The sequence below is a fragment of the Apodemus sylvaticus genome, chromosome 8 (assembly GCF_947179515.1).
Source record: "Apodemus sylvaticus chromosome 8, mApoSyl1.1, whole genome shotgun sequence".
Classification (NCBI taxonomy): domain Eukaryota; kingdom Metazoa; phylum Chordata; class Mammalia; order Rodentia; family Muridae; genus Apodemus; species Apodemus sylvaticus.
Genome location: NC_067479.1, coordinates 2,420,196 through 2,444,226, shown reverse-complemented (window position 1 = coordinate 2,444,226; position 24,031 = coordinate 2,420,196). Strand labels below are relative to the sequence as shown.

General features: G+C 44.8%; 2 protein-coding genes across 5 annotated transcripts in view; both read left to right on the top strand.

The window, feature by feature from the left end:
- The window catches only part of Clybl (citramalyl-CoA lyase), a 221,414-nt gene extending 212,555 nt beyond the window's left edge, over positions 1 to 8,859 (top strand). For all 4 annotated transcript variants that reach the window (XM_052190584.1, XM_052190583.1, XM_052190581.1 and 1 more), the window contains one exon: positions 8,571 to 8,859. In XM_052190584.1, coding sequence (XP_052046544.1) covers positions 8,571 to 8,674 — 104 coding nt within the window. In that variant the 3' untranslated portion in view covers positions 8,675 to 8,859. The remainder of the gene's footprint in view (positions 1 to 8,570) is intronic.
- Pcca (propionyl-CoA carboxylase subunit alpha) overlaps positions 1 to 24,031 on the top strand; it is a 774,935-nt gene that overhangs the window by 276,066 nt on the left and 474,838 nt on the right. The gene's annotated exons all lie outside the window — the stretch shown is intronic.

Below are 24,031 nucleotides of genomic sequence, written 5' to 3'. Positions count from 1 at the left end.
GGTACTGTTCTCCTCAGTTACACGTTGGGTTCACTGACTGGGGCAGAAGTTGGGATTTGGAGGAAAGGCTTAGATGCTAGCCCTATTCTTTTCTCCTGGTCACATGTTTCTTAAGATGGTTAACTGACCCTGAAGCCCAGGTTTTGTTTTGCATCTCTAAAGCTGAAATGAGGCCTCAATGGAGAAAAGCACTTGCCTGGAAGCTGGTGACCCCAGTGACCCCTAGGACCTGTGGTGGGAGGAAACAACTACAAAAGTTGTCTCTGACCTCCACACTGGTTTTGTATGTGTGAGTATGTGCGTGCACCGATGCCTTCATTGAGCTACAAATGAGAAGTCTCTGAAACTCTCTGAAAATAGGACTGAGGAAGTTGAGGAAGAGGTTTGCCCCAAGTCTGAGGCTTGCCTGGGCTATATAGTAACTTCCAGGCGCATGCCTTCAATAGCATTACTTGGTAGGCAGAGGCAGACAGATCTGACTTTGAAGTCAGCATGACCTACATAGTGAGTTCTAGGACAGCTAGGGCTACATAAAGAAAACCTGTCTTGACAAAACAGAAAGAAATTAAAAAGACAAAACTAAGACCACCTGTTCCTCCAAGCTCTCACCTGCTTTAACCGCCCTTTTCTGACTCTGTCTTCTCTACAACATGCCTTCTCACACCACAAATCTGACATACTTGATTTTCCTTAAGTGGTTAAGTCATTCACACTAGTTACCATGCCCTCAACTCACATTGCAGTTTTGAGGTCAGTCATTGTGTCCTGATGGAGACTTGGGTATTGGTCAACTAACTAGTAAATATTACCAAACCTGGAAAAGATCAAGGATACAAAAAAACACTTGCAGATAAAATGTCTAAGTCCATCTTCTGTCCTGTCCATCACCCAGCTCTGAGTTCCACTGGGAACAAATTGCCCCGTGCCCTGGTCACTCTTTCCATGCCCCACCAGGTTTTTACTGAGCCCCTGCTGAATGCTCTTCCATGTTATACCTGCCTTGCACTGGGCCACATGCTCGTTCGTATTTTATCATTCCTAAAGATGATCGTTTAATGTGTTTTCTTGCTCTAGATGAAGACTTCATGAGGTCAGGGACACACCACTGTGTTCCCTGCTATAGCAAGTCCTCACCTAACTACACCCAAATATACAAGCATGCTGTAGGCTTCAACCACATTGAATGGTAAAGAACCTAAAGAGTTGTGAGCCAGGGTCCCACACAGTTTGATAGCATGGATGACAAGATTCCAAGTCCCTGGGACCAATTGGTATGGACCCTTACTGCATGTGTTGGTGACTTATGAACCCAACCTTCATGTACAATAGCAAAACTTTGCTAAAAAAATCAAGCCCCCCCCCCACCAAAAAAAGAAAATCAAGTCCCAGTCATAATCTGTAAAAGTGTAGTATCTCCTTATTCCATCTGCTCTCTTCCCCTCTCTCCCTCCTCTCCCACAATGCGAAGGCTATAGCCTTCGCATTCGAGGCCAATATTCTACCAAGTATAGTCCAGGTGCATGGTTTGGGAGATCCCAGATACTGGGTAACTGACCTAACTAACCCTCAAGAGGCTCCTAACAGTGAAAAGGACAGCCAGAGACCAGCAATGACATGGGAGGGCAGACCAGACCCATCACAGCAGTTCTGTAGGAAAGGGCAAGGGATGACCAAGGAGGTTGAATAACACCATGGGACTTTAGACACTTTGAAGCATCAGGAATTTGTCCGGTGCAGGAAATGACCTCAGAATGAAAACAGAGCGTGCGGCAGAGGTGCTGAGGTGGGATCCAGGCTGTAGAGTCCCTGCTAGGGAGGTGATGCTTGGTGCAGTAAGGCCCAGGGCAGTCAAAGGTTTAAGCAGGTGAGCAAGCCCACCTCAAGTGTAGCAGTCAGACTGTAGTGGGGGAGCCCCCTCTTCATGAGATCTCCGTTTAACAGCCAAACAGCCATAGCTCCCAAACCCCCATGCTAAAGTGAACATCACAACCAAATTGTCCAAGAATTCTGCCAGTGGAATAGCTGAAGGATGCGAAGGAAAGGGGAGGGAGTGTTGGGTAGGGGGTTACCAAAAGCTGGGCATATGGCTTACCTGTAAAGCTGGGGCTGAGGCAGTGAGGATCACCAGGCTGATTCACCAAGCCCCAGGCTGTCTCAAAAAAAATCAGGTGAAAAGCAGTTTAGGAAGACTCCCAAGGTTGACCTCGGGCCCACTCAGAGCCAAGGCCTGGAGACTTGACAGTGGCCGGCACTGACAAAAGCGTAGGCAGCAAAATATCCAGTAGGTACAGGCATTCCTTCAAAGCAAGATGTCCTGAGTTTGATCCCTGAGACCCACAGGGTTCAAAGAGAACCCTGGTTCTGAGTCATCCTCTGACCAGTGTGTGTGCGCACATAAACCCCCAAACGTAAAAATATTTTTAAAGGAAAATGTTAGAAATTCCCTGGAAACAATTTTATGAGCAAAAGGCCCAGTGTCACGTTGGAGTAAGTGTGTCACCTTAAGAGGCAGGAACTGAGGCGGAGCCCTCTGCACACGGCCACACCCCTGTCTGCTCAGGAGAACAACCTTGAATATCCAACAGTTTTAGCATCTGAATGCAGAGTTAGGAAAGGAGAGCTTCCATTTAAGCTGGGTATGCAGCTCAGCATCCAGAAGATTTGTTTCAAATGTGTAAAACCCGAGTCCCACCCCTGGTATGAGAAGAGGAAGAATTTGTAGTAGTCTCAGCTCTCAGCAAACTGGTCTTTGGGTGCTCTAGAGAAGTAAAAACGTACAAAAAAACTTCAGTTCTGAATGCCAGAAACCGAGACTCTTTTCTGTTGCTGTGACCACTCTTCCCATGTCACCCACGGTTCCCATCACCACTTTTCCTAGAAAACATTCATCTGCATTCTCCTGAAAAGGCTTTAGGGGAGGAGGAGGTTCACATTACCATCATATGTGGTGCTGGGGATCAAACCCAGGCCTCTGGTATACCAGGTTAGTGCTTTACAATTAAAGTACTTGGCCATCCCTACGTGCTTGTCATCACCAGGAATGAGTTTAGTGTCACAAAATCTAGAGCCTGTGTCCCCCATACAGATGACAGGAGTTCCAATATATTATTCCTTACTGCTAGGAATCTGAGTCTCAGACCTATAGGCAATAAGTAGTGCCCATGCAATCACCAGGGATCTTCAATGACAAATGGCATAGTTGGTCACTGCAGAATAAAAACTTGCAGGGCTGGGCAGTTGTCATGGAATGTGTGCAGTGTGTGCTGAGTGCACAGCCTTCTGTCTATGGAGCCGTGCACCATAGAATGTGTCTAATGTATGCACAGCATCATATCTATGAAGGTATGCACCATGGAATGTGTATAGTGTGTGTGTGTACTGAGTATACTGCATCATATCTATGGAAATGTGTGCCATAATGTGTGTGCTGAATGCACGGCTTCATATCTATGGAGGTGTGCAACATAGAATGTGTATAATGTGTGCACAGCCTCATATGTATGGAGGTGTGCACCATGAAATGTATGTACTGTGCAATGTGTGCACAGCCTCATATCTATGGAGGTGTACATGTGGTGAGGAAAATGCTGACTGGGAAGAGCCAACAACAGCCACAGATCTCATCAGTCCTGAGGCATCTGCCTTCTTCTGTGTCTGCTCCACAACTGGAAGCTCTTAGATCACAGGGGTGGAGTCTTCCCCTCCTGTCCTAAGTGGTTTCCCAAGGCCTGGCACAGGTTGCTCTGTCCACAGTGGGTGGATACCTAGTGAATGGTGACTAGCCTAACAAACATCCATTACTAAGCATTGTGAGGACACTCTGTAAGAGATTTCAGAGGTGCCAGTGATCTTACACTTTGTAAGTGTGAACTTGTAACCTGGCCCTCAACTTCAACTCAGAGCAGCAAAAGCACAAGGTCACAAACTCAAGTGTGCATTGGAATCATGAAGTGATTCCTGGCCAGCCTCCAGGCTTTCTGCGTCTAACCCTGTTGGACTGAACTTGGAATCTGCAATTTAACACACCCCCTCCAACACAAATAACACAGCCGAATGAGACTGGTTATTTGTTTTGGAGTCTGATTCAGCTAATCACAAAACATGCTCAGCACATTTTTAATCCAAAACCTTTTAAGAACACACAGGATTTGAATCAGATAAAGATGTTTGAAAACAGAGAGGTGGCTTAGTGGTTAAGAATATGTACTGCTCTGGCAAGAAGCCTGCGTTCCGGTTCCCAGCACCCACATTAGGCAGTTCCCAACCACCTATAACTCTAGCTCCAAGGGACCCAAAACTGTCTTCTGGCCTCTACATGCACCTGCAGTCCCATGCACATACCCACATACAGATGCACACATATGTAAGTAATACAAATAAAAACAATTTTAAAAGACAAAAACCAAACGTGGAGCCAGGTGGTGGTAGCACATGCCTTCAGTCCCAAAACTCACAAAGCCGAAGCAGGTGGATCTATGTGAGTTTGAGGCCAGCCTGGTCTACAGAGCAAGTTCAAGGATAACCAGGGCTACATAGAGACACCCTGTCTCCAAACACGCACACACACACACACACACACACACACACACACACAGAGACAGAGACAGAGACAGAGAGACAGAGACAGAGAGAGACAGCAAGACAGAGACAGAGAAAATTTTTTTCCCTGATGAGCTGAGGGATGGGCTTGCCCCAGGATGAGAATGGATAAAGGCTATAGGAACAGAAGGGAGAATTGCAGTGTGGAGGAATCAGGATAGCAGGGACAAAGAGGAGTTGCTTACTTGGTACAGGTTTGGTTTTGCAAGATAGAACAGTCTGCAGCTCTATCGCCCAGCACTATGGGTGTTGGTAACACGGCCGCAGTGTCAGTGCAGACACCCATTCTTATAGTGCATGTTTTCTACCAAAATGAAAAAGGCTTCTGTGCTTCTGTGCTTCTGTGCAGCTGCACATGAAGGCCAGAGGTCACTGACAGGTTTCCTCGATCGCTGGCCACCTTTGTTTTGAAGACAGAGTATTTCCCTGATCCTGGAGCACAGTGAGCCTGCCCAAGAATCCTTCACTCCCTGTTTCTCCATCACTGGATCACTAGTACATGCAGCTGTGGGGCCTTTGACCTGCGTCTTAGAGACTGTGCTCAAGACCTCCTACTTATAGAGCAAGCGCTTTACTGACAGCCTCTTTCTCAGTCTTTTAAAAAGATTTTTTATGGGATGAGTGATAGCATCTATCCTGTGTGCTGTTGTGGGCAGCATTCATGAAGCAAAGTAAAGATCCAGCCATGGACTCCAAGATTCGTAACTTTTCAAAACATTATGACTGTTTTTGTCAGCATGGTTCTCTGAGTATTCAGGCATGAGTGTGGTATTATTTAAAGGAATTTAAAAAAATTTTTCTTCACTTTTATGTGAATGAATGAATGCCTCCGTGTATATATGTGAATCATGTGCATGTAGTGCCTGCAGAGACCGGAAGTCTCTGGATCCCCTGGAACTAGAGTTACAGTTATGAACCCCCATGTGGGCGCTGGGAATCAAACTGTCCACAGAAGGAGCAGGCAGCTCTTAACTATTGTGCCAACTCTCCAGCTCCTTAAAGGCATCTTAAAACAAAAGTATAATCTGAATCTTCAGACTTATAAGAGTTCCTTGCATTTTTTGATGGGATGTCAGGTTTTCAAAAAAAAAAAAAAACAAACAAAAAAAAACAAACACCAGCTAGTGAAACAAACTCTTCCATCATCTCCAAAATCCATATAACTTTTTGACAAGTTACATATTTAAAAGCTGCATTTCCAGATAAATCTATACACTAACAAAATCCATGTTATGAATTGATGTATGAAGACATGGATATTTATGCCAGATCCTCTGAACACTGAGGTCCTCAGTGTATGCAGAACAGCAATGATACATCTTGTTTTCACACAAAAAAAGGAAATGAAGCTTCTTATACTCCCACAAAAGAAAGAAATGTTCTGGGGCTGGTGAGATGACTCAGCGGTTAAGAGCAAGTTCTTCTGAAGGTCCTGAGTTCAAATCCCAGCAACATGGTGGTAGCACATGCCTGTAATCCCAGCACTCTGGGAGGCAGAGGCAGGCGGATTTCTGAGTTCAAGGCCAGCCTGGTCTGCAGAGTGAGTTCCAGTACAGCAAGGGCTACACCGAGAAACCCTGTCTCGAAAAAACCAAATCCAAAAAAACAAAAACAAAAACAAAAAAATCAAATCCCAGCAACCACATGGTGCTCACAACCATCTGTAATGATATCTGATGCCTTCTTCTGGTGTGTCTGAAGAAAGCTACAGTGCACTTACATATAATAATAAATAAATCTAAAAGAAAAGAAAGGACTGTGCTCTCCAGGTCTTAAAAAGCAGCTGGGAGTATTTCTCTTCTCTGATGTGTTTGTGGAAGTCCACACAGCTTCAGGAGACAAGACTTATCAGGATTTTGGTGGTGATAGGTTTTTTTGAGGGGAGGGGGAATTGTTTATTTGTTGAGGGATTTTTGTTGTTGTTAAATTTCATGTGCACCTATGCTAACTTTCTCTTGCCAGCCTATTAGTTAAACCTTGGAAAGACAGATGACCTGTTTTACAGGGGCCATAATCCACTCCAGGGAAGGGCAGGTAACCCAGAGTCCTTTGCAACTCCCTACTCACTCCAGTGGGAAAACTAGATGATTGCCTTGTAAAACAGCATGGGCTCCACCCCCCATGCCCCTCAACACCCCCTCCCTTCTATGGATTGCTAACCTGGGGAACCTCCCCAACCAGATTCATAAAATTCATCATGGACCTAGAATGACCCAAATTAGCTCTAGGCTGTATGGAATGGGCCAATTGAGGGGTATGAAAAGAGAGAAAGTGACCCAAATACAGGATTTTAGGTCACACAGGTTTGTTTAAGGGTTGGGTTCATCATTCCAAGAGGACCAGGCATGCCTAGGGGGAAAACAAACAAACAAACAAACAAAAAAACTCTGGTTATGTATGCTTTTAAATCTACCTTATTGAGGGATAAAATCTGAACATATTGCCAAGGATTTTCTGCCACAGAGTTCTGTTGAGTCCTTCCTGTGAGTGCACTCTTTATGCCTACCCATAATCCTCGTGGTAGCTCCCAGCATGCTATCATCTCAGCAGCCCTATGCAAGACCAGCAAGTACAGTGGTGACTGTCCACAAGTTGTACTTTAACTTATGCAAATAGGAAATGGGCTGTACCGTGTATAACTGGTCTGTCAAGGGCTAAGGCACCCACCTTCAGATCTGCAAGGAGCACCTGTTCTTTCTCTCAGGGCCACACATCCTTGACAACAGGTTTGAAGGAGAAAGATGTGATTAGCCAGGGCTATGGTCTGGCTCAGCCGTAGATCCACTGCCTAGAAAGGTCCAAGTTTCATCTCCAGCTCTTCAAAAATAAAACAATTTTTAAAAACCTATTGGAAAGCCAGGGGATGATGGCACACACCTTTAATCCCAGCGCTCAAGAAGAGGCAGAGGCAGGCAGAGTTCAATAAGTTCAAAGCCAATCTGGTCTATGTAGAAAGTACCAGACTGGAGTGACATTGTGAGACTCTGTCTCAAAATCAACAATAAAGCTCGAAAGTGCATGGAACTAGATAATGGAGGCACTTGGAAGACTAAAGCAGGAGGATTGATTGCCTTGAAGGGCAACCTGCATAACAGAGACAAAAGTCAAACAAGAACACAGATACTTTGGCATTCATTTGGGATAGAGGCCTGCTACCTTCCGTCAACTGAATTTTCCCTCTTTTGATTCCAGGGAAGGCTTGAAGCTGGGAGGCTCAGTGATACCCATAAATCTAACCTTTGCCAGTCATATTACTTTGGAATATCACTACTGTGGGCCTAACCCAGAACAGGACCCACATCATATGCCAGTCTAAATGAGCATTTGAAGAAGGCTGAAGAAATAGAGAATCTGTAAAATGAGGCACAGGGGCGGGGGTGGGGGGGTGGGGGGGGCAGAGCCACCTCCCAGTTTGACTAGTCAACAAAGAATGACTTCTTTGTCCTTGGCTTGGATGTCCCAGCAGCACGGTATCTTTGCTTGTATTTTTTTCATTACCCCGGGGTAACACTTTCACAATGTCTGGCAAGAAGGAAGCATTTGTTACTAACCTGATAATGCACTTTTTAAAAAATGGTAATCACCTGCCAGAGCATATTTTGTGTGCTCCAGAATCCCACACAATATTTCAAATGCAATGAGGAAGTATTTGAATTTCTCTTCCGCAGTCATTTTCTGTTTGACTTCTCAAGGGTGAAATGAACAGTTTACCATGTTTTGTGTCTGCTGTGGTTTTCGCCCCCCCTTTCTGTTAAAAAGCTGAAGGATTTTTTTCCCCTCCCCACCTCTGTGGGAGGATAAAAAGAAAGCTCACCCCTGCAATTTGCTCTGATTTTTCTCAAAAGTTGGGCAGGAAAGTCAGCATAACTCAGGTGGGATCTGAAATGTTCTCGTGGTACAAGAGGGTGCGCAAGAAAAGAAGCCTATAATTTGCAAGCATTCTTTCAGGAAGTTTGTGTTCTGTTTTCCAGGGAGCCTTTACTTTCCGAGGAAGTATGATCGACATGCCATTACTGAGGCAGGCCCAGAACATTGTTACGCTTGCCACATCCATCAAGGAAAAATGATCTGTTAAATGAAGCCCTCCTCAGGCGGGCTGAATGGATACTGCGTGTTTCTTAAAGACAAGCCGCAGCACCCAGGGCAGCTCGCTACCATGCCGGATCAGGACTTCATTTCACGTTAGTCACAACGCCCCCTCCCCTTGTATCTCACTGACCTGTTATGCTAAAAATAAACTTCCTTCCTTTGGCAATCTAAGTTTATAGTTTCGCTATTGTCTATTAATGTGTTATAAATACCGGTTTACGATATCACAGGGAGATAGACATGGGAGGAAATATAGGTGGGAAGAAGTTAAGTCCTCAGCAAAACATATTCTGATGTGCTCTGGAATGTTCCTCATCCTTCTTTTATTAGGAAATATTTCCAGTATTGTTCATTTGCACAGAGAGCACCACAGATAAATTTAAGGCTGGGCTTTTTTTTTTTTAAAGAATAATATCAAAATCCAAAATTGGGGTTTCAGCAGTGTTATGAATTGTCAGATAAAACAACAAAGAGGATATTAGAAATGTTGTTAGGTATTGTATTGACTTATAGAAGCTTCTAAAAACATCAACTTTCAAAACTGGTTTCTAGAGAAGCCACTGTCCCCGCAAAGGCTCCATCCATATGGTGATCCTGAATGCTCTCATCTTGGGTGAATACTCGGGTCAACAGTTACTGGCAATTAAAAAAAAAAAAATCAATGCAGGCAAAACAAGACCGTCCATTCTCCCCTTTGTCTTCCTGCTTAACTGTTCGCCATTGAGGCCATTTCCCCCCTTTAACGTAGGGCTGGGATGGGACTCTCAGCCATAAACTTGTATCGTCTAGAGGACACAAAGCCACGGGGCTGGTGCATATGGCCCCCTGCAAGATTTGCATCCCATTAGAAATGAGGCTGTGGGTCATATGGGTGGTGTGGTTAACGGGCTTAGTAGAGCTGTTTTGAAGAGGTTAACCCAGCTTGTAGGAAGGGTAAACAAACATAACAACCGGGCATTGTTCTCTATTCAGCTGTACTCTTATATTGAAGGCGAAAGGGTATTGAAGCCTCCGAGGATCAACTTGTGCGTGCCAGAGGACGCCAATGAAGTTTGAAACACCAACAAGCAGAGATTTTGTTTCTCTTCCTCATTAAATCATGAGCTTTTGTGCAGAGACGCTGAACCACTGTTCTTTTAAGAAATTAGCAGAATGGCAAGTTTAAAACTCCACACCAACCTTTTCATGACCTACTCAGCGGCGTGGCTGCTCCTCTAAGACGAACACCACGGGGGAAGGCTGTTCTGTTTATTTAAATTTGTAAATAGAAAACAGTTGTTTTCCAGTTTCATTTTTCTCCTCCTCTTAGGCCCTTTTGGTGGGTTCCCTTCATGGCCCCTGGCGTGTGCCCCATCCCGGGCTCTCCTTCCCACCCCGATCATTTCAGTTCCTACAGAAAACCCTAGGACGTGGATACCACATTACCGCACCAAAGCCAGGTCAGAAACCACCGTTACCACGGTCACCATGCACCCCAGTGCAGGGTAGGAAGGAGAAAACTACACACTGGCTAGCAAGTGACTGAAGCCAACCCCAGAGCTGACGGATCTGGAGAAACGAGTTCTTGAGACACAGATATTCACAAGCAAGGGACACGAGCAGCTAGCTCTTAAACAGAGCTAAGGTTAGCAGTGGGCCGGGGCCACCTGCTTTGGACCTTTTCTCTCTCCTTCCCCCTCAGTAAGAGAACACCATTCCTAACCTAGGCTGCCCTGTGCTACCCCAGAGTTTCTGAAAAGGCAGATGTGATTGGGAGGACCTCTGGCCATTGGTGCTTCAGGACAGCGGACAGGGGCATTCTGGGTAAGAAACGCCCAGGTCCCAGGCTGCATCTAGGAGTCATGAAGTCAGGTGTACACAGAGTAAACCAGACCCACAGGGGTCCACGCTGGTCTCTGTTTAAGGCAAAGACTGCTCATAAGCTAGCAGGGAAGGGAGGGCCTTGATGTGAATGCATGTGTACACTCACACACATAGACATACTCTCAGAGTGTTAGAGCAGTACTGATTTCAGATAAACTGTTGGCTATAAAAAATGGGGGGGGGGGGAGGCACATGTTCTAGCCTCACTGCAGTCATTCAGGTAGATCCCCAAGCCCATACAGTTTGAACCTCCTTAAGCCAGGGCCTCCCTCTGTGGAAGCTCCGTCTGCATGTTGGAGACCACGGAGACCTCAAGAAAAACAACCCTTCAAAGTGGTACTGAGAGCAGCACCACTCCACAACAACAGTGCTAGGGACTCCTAGGTCCTCACCTTGTTAGCGTATCTCGGGGTCCTTGTCCCCCAACTTCCTTGTTCACGTCAAAACACATTTTGCTTTTGAATCAGAATCTTGCTATGTATCCCAGACTAGCATCAAGCTCATGAGAGTCCTCGTGCATCCCTCTTCTCCGAAGTACTGAGACTAGAGATGTGCTCCAGTGTACCCAGCTTAAAACTATCTCATTGGCTAAGCCTTCTCAGACTTCAAATCAACCATCTTCATAACCAAGAAATACCAGTTTAGGTAGGATCACAAGATTGCGGCCCACAGGAGACAAAGATGTAGGCCAATTGCCAGTCGTCTGAGCAGATACAAAGACCTCCAGAAGAGAGGTGGGTGCTGGCCAGAGTTCCAGGGCCCTTATTCCCCGGGAGACAGAATTCTAAAACACGGAGGAGCAAAGGCGCAGACATCCTGCTTCTCCGACCCACACCCCTAGTAAGGAGCAGACAAAGAGAAGTGCCACCAAGGCTGACTGAGCTGTAGGGACACAGACATGGGTGACGAGGTTGGAAGGGGACAGAGGAAGGGGACTTGGCTGCTCATCAGATTAATTAAAAAAACATACCTGTTTATATTTCTGTGCAGCTCAATGGCAGCCACTTTGCCACTATCACCCCCTTGTTATTAATTCTAGGGGGCTAAATTATGGATAACACTATTAAAACATTATCAGAACTAATGAGAAACAATTACTTAGAAAATGAACCAGGACAAGATTGAGCTGAGAACAGCAGCAGTTGATCTCCACAGATTAGTTTAATAAATCATCAGGTGCGATGTAAGACTGACTGGAAGGACGCAAAGCCTCGTCACGGGAAAACGAAATTGCGATTTTTTTTGCATAATTTTTTCATTAATCTCAATAGGACCCGTGTGGTGTAGATTGCTTTATGCCTTTAATACCTTGCCCGAGGGGGGGGTGTCCAATAATGTCTTCATTGTTTTACTGAGGTCTTAATGACAATCTGTGACAAACTCATTTTAATGTATAGAGGATTGTATCCGCACAGTCATGTTTTATTGAAAGGGTAAGGAGAATTCTGGCCGGTTGGAGCACCGCTGGAACCGCAAGTTAGGGACTTTCTTCAGCCTTGTCTCCAGTTGTCCACCGGGCTGCACTGGCCCCCACTGCTCTAGAGACAGGTCGGGAAATAGTGTCCCGGGGAGGAAGACTTCACCGCCTGTAGTTTGAATTTGAAAGTCTTTGATTGCCTGGCATATTTTCCTGGATAAATAGAACCAACCATGGGGTGTTCCGATCTCTAAAATAGAAGTCATTATCGCTAGAAACACCTTTGCACTCAATAGTTTTGTGGGAGTTGGGGAAACTTACGTTCTTTAGAGACTGGAATTTTCTTAGGAGAGGAGAGAATACGGGCTTTTCAGCCTCCCCCCTCCCCTTTCTTTCTCAGGATAGTCCACTTTTAGAACTTGCATTTATTTTGCGATTTGAATCCTCTACGTTTTAATTTTTATGTTTTCCCTCTAGTGCTAAGAAAGCAAAGGAAGGAACAAAACCGGTTATAAGATCCTTTTTTCCACGGGAACTTGTGAATATTAATACTAGTGGGGATCACGGGAAGGGTCCTAGGACTTGGGAACACTGCCCTCTCCCGGGAGGGCCCCCTGCAAAGCCTTCACTTTGTAATTTAGGGGAAGTAATTACCTGACCCTAACATTGAAATGCTAAAGCCTAACTCTTCTTTCTTCCCACCCTCTGTTTTCAACTGGGGCCAGGGGAGGGACTGCTAAGTAAGCGACCGAACTGGAACGGAAATTACTTTTTAGTACCTGTAAAACTTGCGCAGTGGGACCCGGCCACTTGTCCCGGTTCTGTGGTGGGTGACTTTTGTCGTTGGTGGACATGGTTTGTTTAGATTCTAGTAATTATTTGACACCCTACCTCCTTCACAATCCTTAAAGATAGCCAGAAACACAAAGCAAGCGCAGGGAAGGCACCAATGGTCCTCCTGGACACACAGTTTGTGGCGATCTACTCAGTTTCGTCTAAGCAGATTATTTACGTTTTCGGGGACTATGTAACTATGTCTTTCCTTTTACCTAAAATTTTTCCTTTCTTTTTTCACTGTGACTGACCAGCTAGGTTTTCTTTCGCTCCTTCGGACGGGAAGAGTAGGGCAAGCCTGGAACCCCCGTGCCGCTTAGGAAGGAGACATGGTCAAACGGTCAGGACACGCGTGTTGATGTTCTGTCCCGCACCACCCACCGAATGCATTAGTGCGCGGGCCTCGCCCCGGAGTAGAGATCAGGTCTTGGGCACGTTTCAGAGGCCGCTGCCCTTCCCTGTGCAATGATTTACACCGATGGAGCAGTGTTGGGGCGCAGCGGGCTGGGGTCGCAGCGGGTTGGGGCGCAGGCCGGGCTGGGGTCGCAGTGGGGGGATCCCCGTGGCCCAGTGGCCAGGACTGCGGGCCTCCTGGACCCCGCGAGCCTGTCGCGCAGCCAGGCTGTAATGGTGCGAGATCAAAGGCTGCCCGTGTCCCCGCGGAGCCCGGGACAATCCTTCGCCTTTGTGCCCGGTTGCTAGGAGCCGAAGAAACTAAGAGAAAGTGTCAGGAGCGTGTTAATCAGACTCGTTACAGTGTAACAATAACGTCTTTCTCGGGGCTCCTGGGCCCCCGCGCACCCCGTGCACAGGCCGGACACCTGCGCGGGGCCCATAACCGTTGGTCCTGGAGATCCATCGCCCGAGTGTGTCGCTGCTAACACCGAAGTTGGCTCCTGGGCCATGCATAAAGAACTCCGGGGAGCCTCCAAGCGCTAGGCAAGTCAGGCTAGTCCTGGTGTACTGGATCTGAGTTCCATTCCCTAAGAATGACCAGTCTGTAGGCCATGGGACCTGGGAAGATCCAGGTCCTCTACCTAGTCAGCTTCCTGGTTAACATTCCCCCAGATGCTAGAAACAATTTTGTGGATTTCTTTGTACACCTGGGAGAGAAAACCACAAACTCTAATCCCCAAGGTAAAAAAGGAGCCCAAGTGAGTAAATGCATTTCCCCAAAGTTCTTAAGGGGAATCGCTGTGCTAATGAATATTTAACTAAATTCATACTCAGCCACTTGTTGAGTTCACTGGGTGCTAGACAACTGTCCAAAAGCCACAGAGCTATCCACAGATGAGTTCTCCTCAAATTGGTGAACACCTGTAATCCCAGCATTTGGGAAGCTGAAGCAGGTGGACCTCCTAGTTCAAGACCCAACTTGGTCTACATAGTGAGTTCCACATTAGCTAGATCTACATAGTGAGACCCTGTCTCAAAAAATAAAATAAGGCCCTTGGATGTCCAAAAGGGGACAAAGCATAAAATAATGTTATATATATTAAAACACAGACAGGTACTGTTAGCCACAGTAGTTATAAGAACAGAAGTTTGAATTAAGAATTTAAAATGATGGGGCTGGAGAGATGGCTCAGTAGGTAAGAACACCGACTGTTCTTCCAAAAGGTCATGAGTTCAAATCCTAGCACCCACATGGTGGCTCGTAACCTTCCGAAAAGACATCTGATGCTTTCTTCTGGTGTCTGAAGACAGTTACAGTGTACTCACATATAATAAATAAATAAATCTTAAAAAAAAAAAAGAATTTAAAATGACCCCTTTCCCCTAGCTGGACTGCCTGGTCAGGCCTCAGTGGGAGAGGATATTATGACTTGATGTCCCAGGACAAGGTAGTATGCAAGGGGGGCTTCCCCCTCTCTGAGGAGAAGGTGAAGAGGTAATGGAAGAGGGATTTGTGAGGGTGGAGGAGGAAGGGATTTTTGGCTGGGATATAAGGTGAATAAATAAGCTAATTAATGAAAGAAAAAAATTATTTAAAATGTTGCCAGGTAGTGAAGGCATGCGCACTCACTCAGAAGGCAGAAGCAGGCCAATCTCTGTGGGTTCAAGACCTGCCTGGTCTACAGAGCAAATTGTAGGATAACCAGGGCTACACAGATAAACCCTGCCTCGAAAACCACCACCACCAACAACAACAACATCAACCACAGCAACAGTAAAAACAATCAACCAAATAGTCATTTAAAACATTTGGAAATCCAGCAGTCCAGTGTGGGAGCCAGGCAGAGGCAGCCTGAGGGCCGAGGATGAGGCCCGCCCCCTGTAGTATGCACATGGCTCCACAGACTTGCCTAGAGGACCTGCTAGTGACTGATCTGATGACTAGGCCACGCACAGTCTACTGCAAAGCTGTGGTCAGCCAATAGAGATTGGCCAGGGTGAGGTGACTTTCTCATAGGTGACCTCCTACTTGGAAACAGAACCAGACTTCTAGACTGGAACCACAACACACTAAGTTAAAATAAAGCTGACACTCTTAAGACCCCACATGGAACTCAGTAACCACTGAGGAGTCTGCCACTGTCAGTCTCAGCCACTTTTGAAAGGGGAGGTACTAAGACAGGGTCTATCTGAAGCCCTGTGTGGCTTGGAACTTCCTTCGTAGATCAGGCTTAAAGATACCTGCCACTGCTGGGGTTAAAGGCTCTACTAAGCCACGAGGCTCCACCCCGTACCCACAGTTGTTACATTCTTGTAGATTCCTCATAGGCATGCCAAACAAAAACAAAACAATGGGCAAGTTCCCTAGGTTAGGGTCTTGGGGCATGGGAGCAGCTCTAGGGGAAAAATTCATTATGTGAATAACAAAACATTCCCTCTTGAGACTAGAGGCAAAGGAAACCAGTGAGGTGGTTTAGCCCATAAAAACTCTCACCTCCATGCCTCATCCCTCAAACCTGGTGGAAGGAAAGAATCAACCCCTGCAAGTTGTTTTCTGACACATTCACACAATAAATAAGAGAGAAAGAAAGAAATATTTAAAGAGATGAGAGTGGGCAAACGCCGTGGGTCCTCCTATCTATCTGCTGCAGGTTGGAAGCAGGGAAGACAAGCTGGATTTTCTTCTTTTCTTTCACTTAAGGATGTCTAGCAGGTTTAACCCCGGGTTGTTTGTTTGTTTGTTTTTGTCTTAAACAATGAACAAATTTGCCTTTGTCATTTAGATACACAGCTAGCATCACAAGGACGAGGAAGGCTCTGATGCCTTCAGAGGGATAAGCTGGGCACCAGCTTTATATCCCCTAAGCACCAGAGGATGGAAGGAAGGTCAGAGTGAGCCCCGGGGTTTTCTGTGGAGGAGGGTGTATAGATGGCTCATCCCATAAAATCACTTGCTAAGCAACCCAGATGACCACACTTTGGTTTCTGGAACCTACTGAAGAAAAAAAAAGCAAAAACAAAACAAAACAAACAAAAACAAACCCAGATACAGTGTTAGGCATCTCAGAACTTCTTTGGCAGAGCACAAGGTGCAAAACAGAGAAACATGGAAGCTGGAGCAGAAAATTGAAAGAGGCTTAGTGTATGATACGTGGTACAAGGGCAGAGACCGGAAAGATTCTCACTTAGTGTATAATACGTGGTACAAGGGCAGAGACCAGAAAGACTCTCACTTAGTGTATAATATGTGGTACAAGGGCAGAGACTGGAAAGACTCTCATTTAGTGTATAATACGTGGTACAAGGGCAGAGACCGGAAAGACTCTCATTCGGTAAGATTAGAGGCGAGAGCCCAAAGTAATCCTAAGACCTCTACGGACAGACGGACACGCGCGCGCGCGCGCACACACACACACACACACACATACACACACACACATACACACACACACATACACACACACAGAGTGTGAGAGAAAGATAGGTACAATAACAGTCTCTGTGACAGTTACCAGGAATTCCTGTAGACTGATGAGAGCTCTATGGTGCTTCTCCCAGGCTTGCCTGAGACAACTCTCGCTGCTGTGCACACCACATACTTTACTGTGTGTGTAGCACTGGCCTCTCTAACTGCAGGGACTTTTTTGAAGTCCCTTTCCATTATCCTCAAGACTCCTAAGCATTGCAGACACACCAGTCTATGAGGGCTCCTCAGCCCCTCAGAGGGCTAGAGGACTGCCTCTCTCCCAGTATCATACTGGATTGTTACTGCAAGACGTATTTAGGTGTGTGTGTCCTCACGTAGTAGTGCACACACTGGACATTGTCGTGCCCCAGTGGCACTTTTCTGCTCTCATTCCTCACTCCCCAGGTATAAGCTCCTTAAACAGTGAGTGTATTTGTTAAAACTAGGGCTTGGGTCTCTCCCCATCGATCAGCACTCTCTCACTAATCAGTTAAGTTACGTTCACACTAGATATTTATTCTCTTAAGTCTCAGTTTCTTCACCTACTCAAAAACAGACGAGACGACAACAACAACAACAACCCCTTTAAAAGATCAAACAAGCCCTTTAAAGATCCCCATTTGACCAGATGAGGAGATAGGGCCTTCAGCTACCTGCATGTGCACAGCACCCACCCCAACTGTTTGGCCCAAGGCCTCACCATTCCCTGGGCGGCCTGCACCTATAAGGAAGAAGCCTTAAAAAAATAAAAAAGGAAAGGAAAGGAAAGGAAGGAAGGAAGGAAGGAAGGAAGGAAGGAAGGAAGGAAGGAAGGAAGGAAGGAAGGAAGGAAAGAGCCTTTCATTTGCATGTGTGTGAGCTGTGTTAGGGCAAGCATCCTCCACTCTTCCTGTGCAGAGGATTCTTTGTTGTTACTGTTGCTGTCTTGAGAAGGAGTCTCACGATGTAGCCAACTGGCTCCCAACTTGTTATACAGGACCAGGCTGATCTTAACTGCTCAGTGAGTGATCTTCTTAATTCTGCCTACCCAGGGGGTTTACACGTGTGCTTTCATTTCATTTTCTCCTTTTTTTTTTTTGTTTTTTTTTTTTTGTTTTTTTTTCGAGACAGGGTTTCTCTGTGTAGCCCTGGCTGTCCTGGAACTCACTCTGTAGACCAGACTGGCCCGAACTCAGAAATCCGCCTGCCTCTGCCTCCCAAGTGCTGGGATTACAGGTGTGTGCCACCACCGCCCGGCTTCTCCTTTGCTTCTATTAGTAGATGAAAAAGATATGTTCTGGCAGGAAAGTACATTCATCTAGTGACTTCCATGCGCACTCCACAAGAGCCTTGTGGTTCTGTTAGCAATCTCCTAGCCCTGTTGACAGACTACAGAGATTTATCTCAACGCCGGGGTTTGATTATAAATTTAAATTCCATCGTTTTGTCCAAGCACATAGATAGAAACTGAAGCCCTAAGGGCCTTAGGTAACAGTCCTAGCTGAAAGGGGGCCACCATTTACATAGAGATATAGGATACCAGGGACACTGACAGGTAATTTTTTATTTGTTCAAGGCCATACTACAGGGAGACCCATACCCATGATTTCCGCAAATCGCTTGAAAAACCACACATTCCCAACTCAGATTCACTAAACATCTCTTCAACAGATCTACAGAGTGAGGCAGCATCAGAGGATATTCCAGAAACAATACAACAGTGGAGGTTTCCTTCTCAATCACAGCCTCCCTCCAATGTCAGTAAAGACATCTGAGCCCATCTCACTTCAAACAGATGTCGTTCAGAAACAGGCAGGAGACTGAGTATTATGCCCATTTTTCTGTAGAGACCCTGAGTGCAGGGGACAGAGAGCTAATGCTTTACTTGGGGAATCAAAGGAGAAATGACGACGAGACCACTAATTATTCAGTAAATGAAATGTAGCTGCTCTTCCTAATGTGGTACATCCCCCCATGCTGTCTTCATGGGAAGGCAACATCACTCAGACTCCACGTAGGATTTTAGAACACAGTGGACTGGTTCTGGGTTCATAAGACTTTAGGAAAGGCTGTCTGAGGTGCTTCTCGGAGCTCAGCCTAGAAAGATGCTTAGGGACAATCAGGTTAACTTTATAGAAATTATCTATATCTCCATAAAATTATTAAATGTGAAATTTATATTTTTATCATATAACTTATGAAGGTATAAAGACATTTATATCAAGCTTATGAAATTTGGTATCCATCTTAACTTTATTCCTTTTGCCAGTGAGCAGTACCAGAAATAGTAACAAATGATTATTGTGAAAACTGTTTTCTTTTTTTTCTTTCTTTCTTTCATTTATTTATTTTTATTTTTATTTTTATTTTTTTATTTTTGGTTTTTTCGAGACAGTCTCGAACTCAGAAATCCACCTGCCTCTGCCTTCCAAGTGCTGGGATTAAAGGCGCACACCACCACTGCCCAGCCTTTTATTTATTTATTATATGTAAGTACACTGTAGCTGTCTTTGAACACTCCAGAAGAGGGAGTCGAATCTCATTATGAATGGTTGTGAGCTACCATGTGTTTGCTGGGATTTGAACTCAGGACCTTTGGAAGAGGAGTTGGTGCTTTTAACCACTGAGCCATCTCTCCAACCCCAGAAAACTGATGCTTTCTTTTTTCTTTCTTTCTTTTTCTTTCTTTCTTTCTTTCTTTCTTTCTTTCTTTCTTTCTTTCTTTCTTTCTTTCTCTCTCTCTCTCTCTCTCTCTCTCTCTCTCTCTCTCTCTCTTTCTTTCTTTCTTTCTTTCTTTCTTTCTTTCTTTCTTTCTTTCTTTCTTTTTTGATTTGGTTTTTTTGAGACAGAATTTCTCTGTATAGCCCTGGCTGTCCTGGAACTCACTCTGTAGACCAGGCTGCCCTCCCAGAGTGCTGGGATTATAGGCGTGTGCCACCACTGCTTGGCAAAACTAACTCTTGAAAGACATTTTCAAATTGTGATAAGCATTCTATTTTAGGACAGCATTCAACAAGCTCATTCTAATAGCTCTGCCTCATGAAATCACACACACACACACACACACACACACATACACACTTGCACAAAAACCTTCACCACCTGCAGCAGTCTTTGTATCATGTAAGACATTTTAAAATGTAAAATGTATTATGAAAATAATGAAATATTAAACGTAAATATGTTCAAATTTAACTGGCAAGAGAATTTGTCATGAATTTGCAAGCAGGGCCTATGAAGACCAGTGCATTTTAAAGAGTTTTGTTCAAAAGCTTCCCTTGGTCTTTCCCCTGCTTCCTTCTTGGAGGGCAGATGTGTTTGATTAGTGCTCAGAAAAGAGTATGTTTTCATAGCCTCCAGTGTGGTGTTCATAAAAACTCTGATGGTTGTAGGACAGCACCCTCTTTTTCTGTCTTTCTTTCTTTCTTTTTTGAATTTTAAAAACATGCCCCCCTTTTACTCTTTTTATTTTCTTTCAACAAAACAAAGACAGAAGACCCGCTTTAAGAAATTTTATACATTCTCATGGAGCCCCAGTTTGTTGACCTTCAGGCCATGGAGTAAAACCTTTCTTTCAAGTCAAGCATTCCCCATTGGGAAGCACTCCAGCTTTTTCTTTTTATGAGGAATTTTAACTGCTGGACTTAATTTAATTATTGTATTTTGTACATACTCCCAGAAGCCCTGGGGCACGAGCTTTGCTTTCTTCCAAACTTTCAAATAAATATCTTTAGAAATGTGTGTTTCTGTCAGCAATGGCACTTTTGACTTGATTTCTGATCCAGATCCCAAACATGGGTCATTCTGTTTCCTGCCTTTTGCACGATTTCTACCTTAGCACCCTCCGCAGCTACAGCCAGCCTGAGCACACAGAATGCATGCATGCTGCCGTTCTAAAAGTGGGCACCTGGCTTCACTAGAAAATAAAATTTACCTCCAAAGCTGAGCAACATTTGAGGAGTTAATTTCCCAGGCAAACACTGCTAGGGAGTCAGGGTGTGTTGGCCTGCCCTGCCTGGGCCTTAAAGTTTCTGTGATGTGATTCCCCCTGGTGAGAGCACCCCTGCCTACCTAGAGGCTCACTGTGCATGCGATAGAAGAACACACACACACACACACACATATACACACACTACACACAAACACACACACACACACACACACACACACACACACGCACGCACGCACGCACACGCGCACGCACATACTAGGTGTTGTCATCCCAAAGTAACAGCAAAAAAAAATTAGTATCTTCTCACTAATGTTTTTGTTTTTGTTTTTTAATACAGGGTCCTGTCCTTAGGGCTGGTCTCAATTCATGGCAATCCTCCTGCCTCAGCCTCCCAAATGCTGAGATTACAGGCTTATATAGGCTTGTAATATATGCACATTTCAGCTGTCTGTCTTCAGTGTACAAACTTCTACCTGGTCCTCTGAGTTCCTAAGTTTTCCACTGGAAATAAAAAACTTTAACAACCTCGTTATTCTAAAGGGCAAAAAGTAAATCTTTGTTTTGTGACAGACTTAAAAACTTACTTAAGATTATTTTTACCTTTTTTCTAAGACTTATTTATTTTATGTATGAGTACACTGTTGCTGTCATCAGACAAACCAGAAGAGGGCATCCGATCCTAATACAGATGGTTGTGAGTCACCATGTGGTTGCTAAGAATTGAACTGAGGACCTCTGGAAAACCAGCCAGTGTTCTTAAGCACTGAGTCATCTCTCCAGCCCCCTTCCGTAAGATTATTAAAATGTGGGAAAAGCATAGACTCATAAAACCTGTCCAAAATATTTTGTGGGACTAATAAAGTAGATTTGAGACTTCTGTGACCTCTGTATTTTAAGAGGTTTTTCAATAGATTAATAAAGGTTTTTAAACCTTTAAATATTAGAAGCAGAGTAGATTATCTTATTATTTGTATTTGTTTTCAATTATTTAAATCACAGCATTCGGGGGTTAAATAAGGGCTTCTGAGATCATCTGTGCCAATAGGTTCTAGGTACTTTGGCTGCATGTTAAAATTGTCTGTTGGGTGAGATATGATAGCACACTTCTATAGTTCCAGCACTCAGGAAGCTGAGGCAGGAGAATCACCATTAGTTCAAGGTAATATATCTGAGAAAACCAAAAAGAAAAGAGAGAATTGTTTCCCAAGCATCTAAGTGTCGGGGAGGGACACAGGATTTTAATCCCAGCATTTAGGAGGCAGAGACAAGAGGATCTCTGTGAGTTCAAGGACAGTCTCATTTACAGAGTGAGTTCCTGGCCAGTCAGCCAAGGGCTACATAGAGAGATCCTGTCTCAAGTGGGGGAGAGGGGGACTCGTCCAATGTTGCTGGGCAGGTACCTGAGGTCTCCCACTTCACAGGACCCTGGGGCAGGAAGGCTCCTTGAGTCCAGAAGTTCCAGGTTGACTAGGGCAATATCACATGACCCAGTAGTAGCAGTAGTTTTGTTTTGTTTTTAATTCTGTTAGTTTTTTGTTTTTGTTTGCTTGTTTGTTTGTTTGTTTGTTTACATATATTGATCTTTGGTTCTCATTAGAGTCTCACGAAATAAAGTTCCAGTCAGCTTTCACTCTGCAGATTAGAGAGATAAATAACCCAATCAAACCATAGAGGATTCAAAGATAAAATGCAGCTTCTGAGTTAGAAGCAACAAGACTTGAACTTCGCTGTTTCCATAATTAAGTTTGGGGCCATGGGAGCTGGTCTCAGCAGTGGGTGTGTTGAATAGCTCTTCTCACTGACCTGAGCTTTAGTTCCATAAGCATTCAGCCTCACACACCAGGCTGCATAGAGAAGGGACCTGAACCTCATTGGAGTTTTCCTATCTCTTGACACACATGTACCAGTCAATACACTGGTGTGGTAAAGGAAGGGATTTAATTGAATTTAAAAAATGTAGCTATTCAACAGAAAAGGTTTGTAAAAGGTCAGAAAAGCCGAATGGTAGGGAGAAATGCTGGAAGACCTTGTCGTATATGCAGGGCCTTGCCATATATGCAGAAAAGAAAGTGTTGCTCCTTGGATGGCATGGCCATGCTTCAAGACTAATATTCTATATGTTTAGTTGTCTTATATACTTAATCAATACACATAAAATACCATATTTGTCCTAGTGCCTCAGCCGAAGCCATCTGACTGCTAGGACTGACTGCTAACACCCCGAGGGGAGAAGGCTCAGCTGTCGGATTGGACGGTCTCAGGAGACTTAGGCCTTACATACCATCTGAGGTTGCTGCACCCAGCAGACTTGGGGTGTCTTAGTAAAGGGCACAGGGAGCCTTACTTTTTCCTCTGTTCTCTGGCCACCTTCTCCCAGCCTTGCTTACACGCTTACTTGTGGTCACTAAGACAAGAGGGTGAGGGGCTCTTCAGTGCTTTAGTTAAAGGACTAAAGGCCCAGGACCCCTTCCAGAGATGCAGGAATCTTTGGCTGCAATTATTTGCCTCAAGGCAAAAGACCTCCTTTGGTCTCTCCTTTCCCATCTTAATGAGGCTGGGAGCTTCGAATGCTGTTTTAGAGTTTACTTTCACTCCTTCAGCAAATGCCTTTGGAGGTTCTGTTTTGTACCTGAAGTAACACCTGCTGTTAACCTGGGGGCAGGTGTTTCGGAAGAGGCCAGGACTTCTGTCTGAGCCTTAATTCTCCGGCCTGTGAAAGCCGGTATTCACTTCAGGCTTTTCTTATGTTAATCTTCTTCTACTTCTTCCCGCAACTCCTCATTGTCTTTTAAAACAAACATGCAAATTAGCCAAGAACCTAGCTCCATCATAAAGGGGGTGGGATGGTGCTGAAGAGGCCAGGAAAAAGAAAAAAGAAAAAAGGAAGGGATTTAATTGTATCTAAGAATGTAACTATTCTACAGAAAAGGTTTGTAAAAGGTCAGAAAAGCTGAAAGATGGGAGAAATGCTGGAAGACCTTGTCATATATGCAGGGCCTCAGTCTCACTATCAGATAGGACAATGGCAACCTCCTAAACTGGGCTGAGTATCACAAAGGACCTTAAAGGGGCAAGAAAGTGGGATCCAGCCCCTGTGGGGTTTTAGAGCAGTTTAGATCCTCAATAGTGACAGAGAGGGGCTGGAGAGATTGTTCAGCTTAGAGCACTGATTGCTCTTCCAGAGGTCCTGAGTTCAAATCCCAACAACCACATGGTGGCTCACAATCATCTGTGATGAAATCCAATACCCTCTTCTGGTGTATCTGAAGACAGCTACTGTGTAGTCATATACATTAAGTAAATAAATAATTCTTCTTTTAAAAAGTGACTGAGAATTAGAAAATAAAGTCCAGGAGACATTGGAGTCACTCATTGCCTTGGTAGTAGAAAGTGACAGGAAACTGTAGCTGTTCGAGGTGGCTCAGATAGGCTTTGT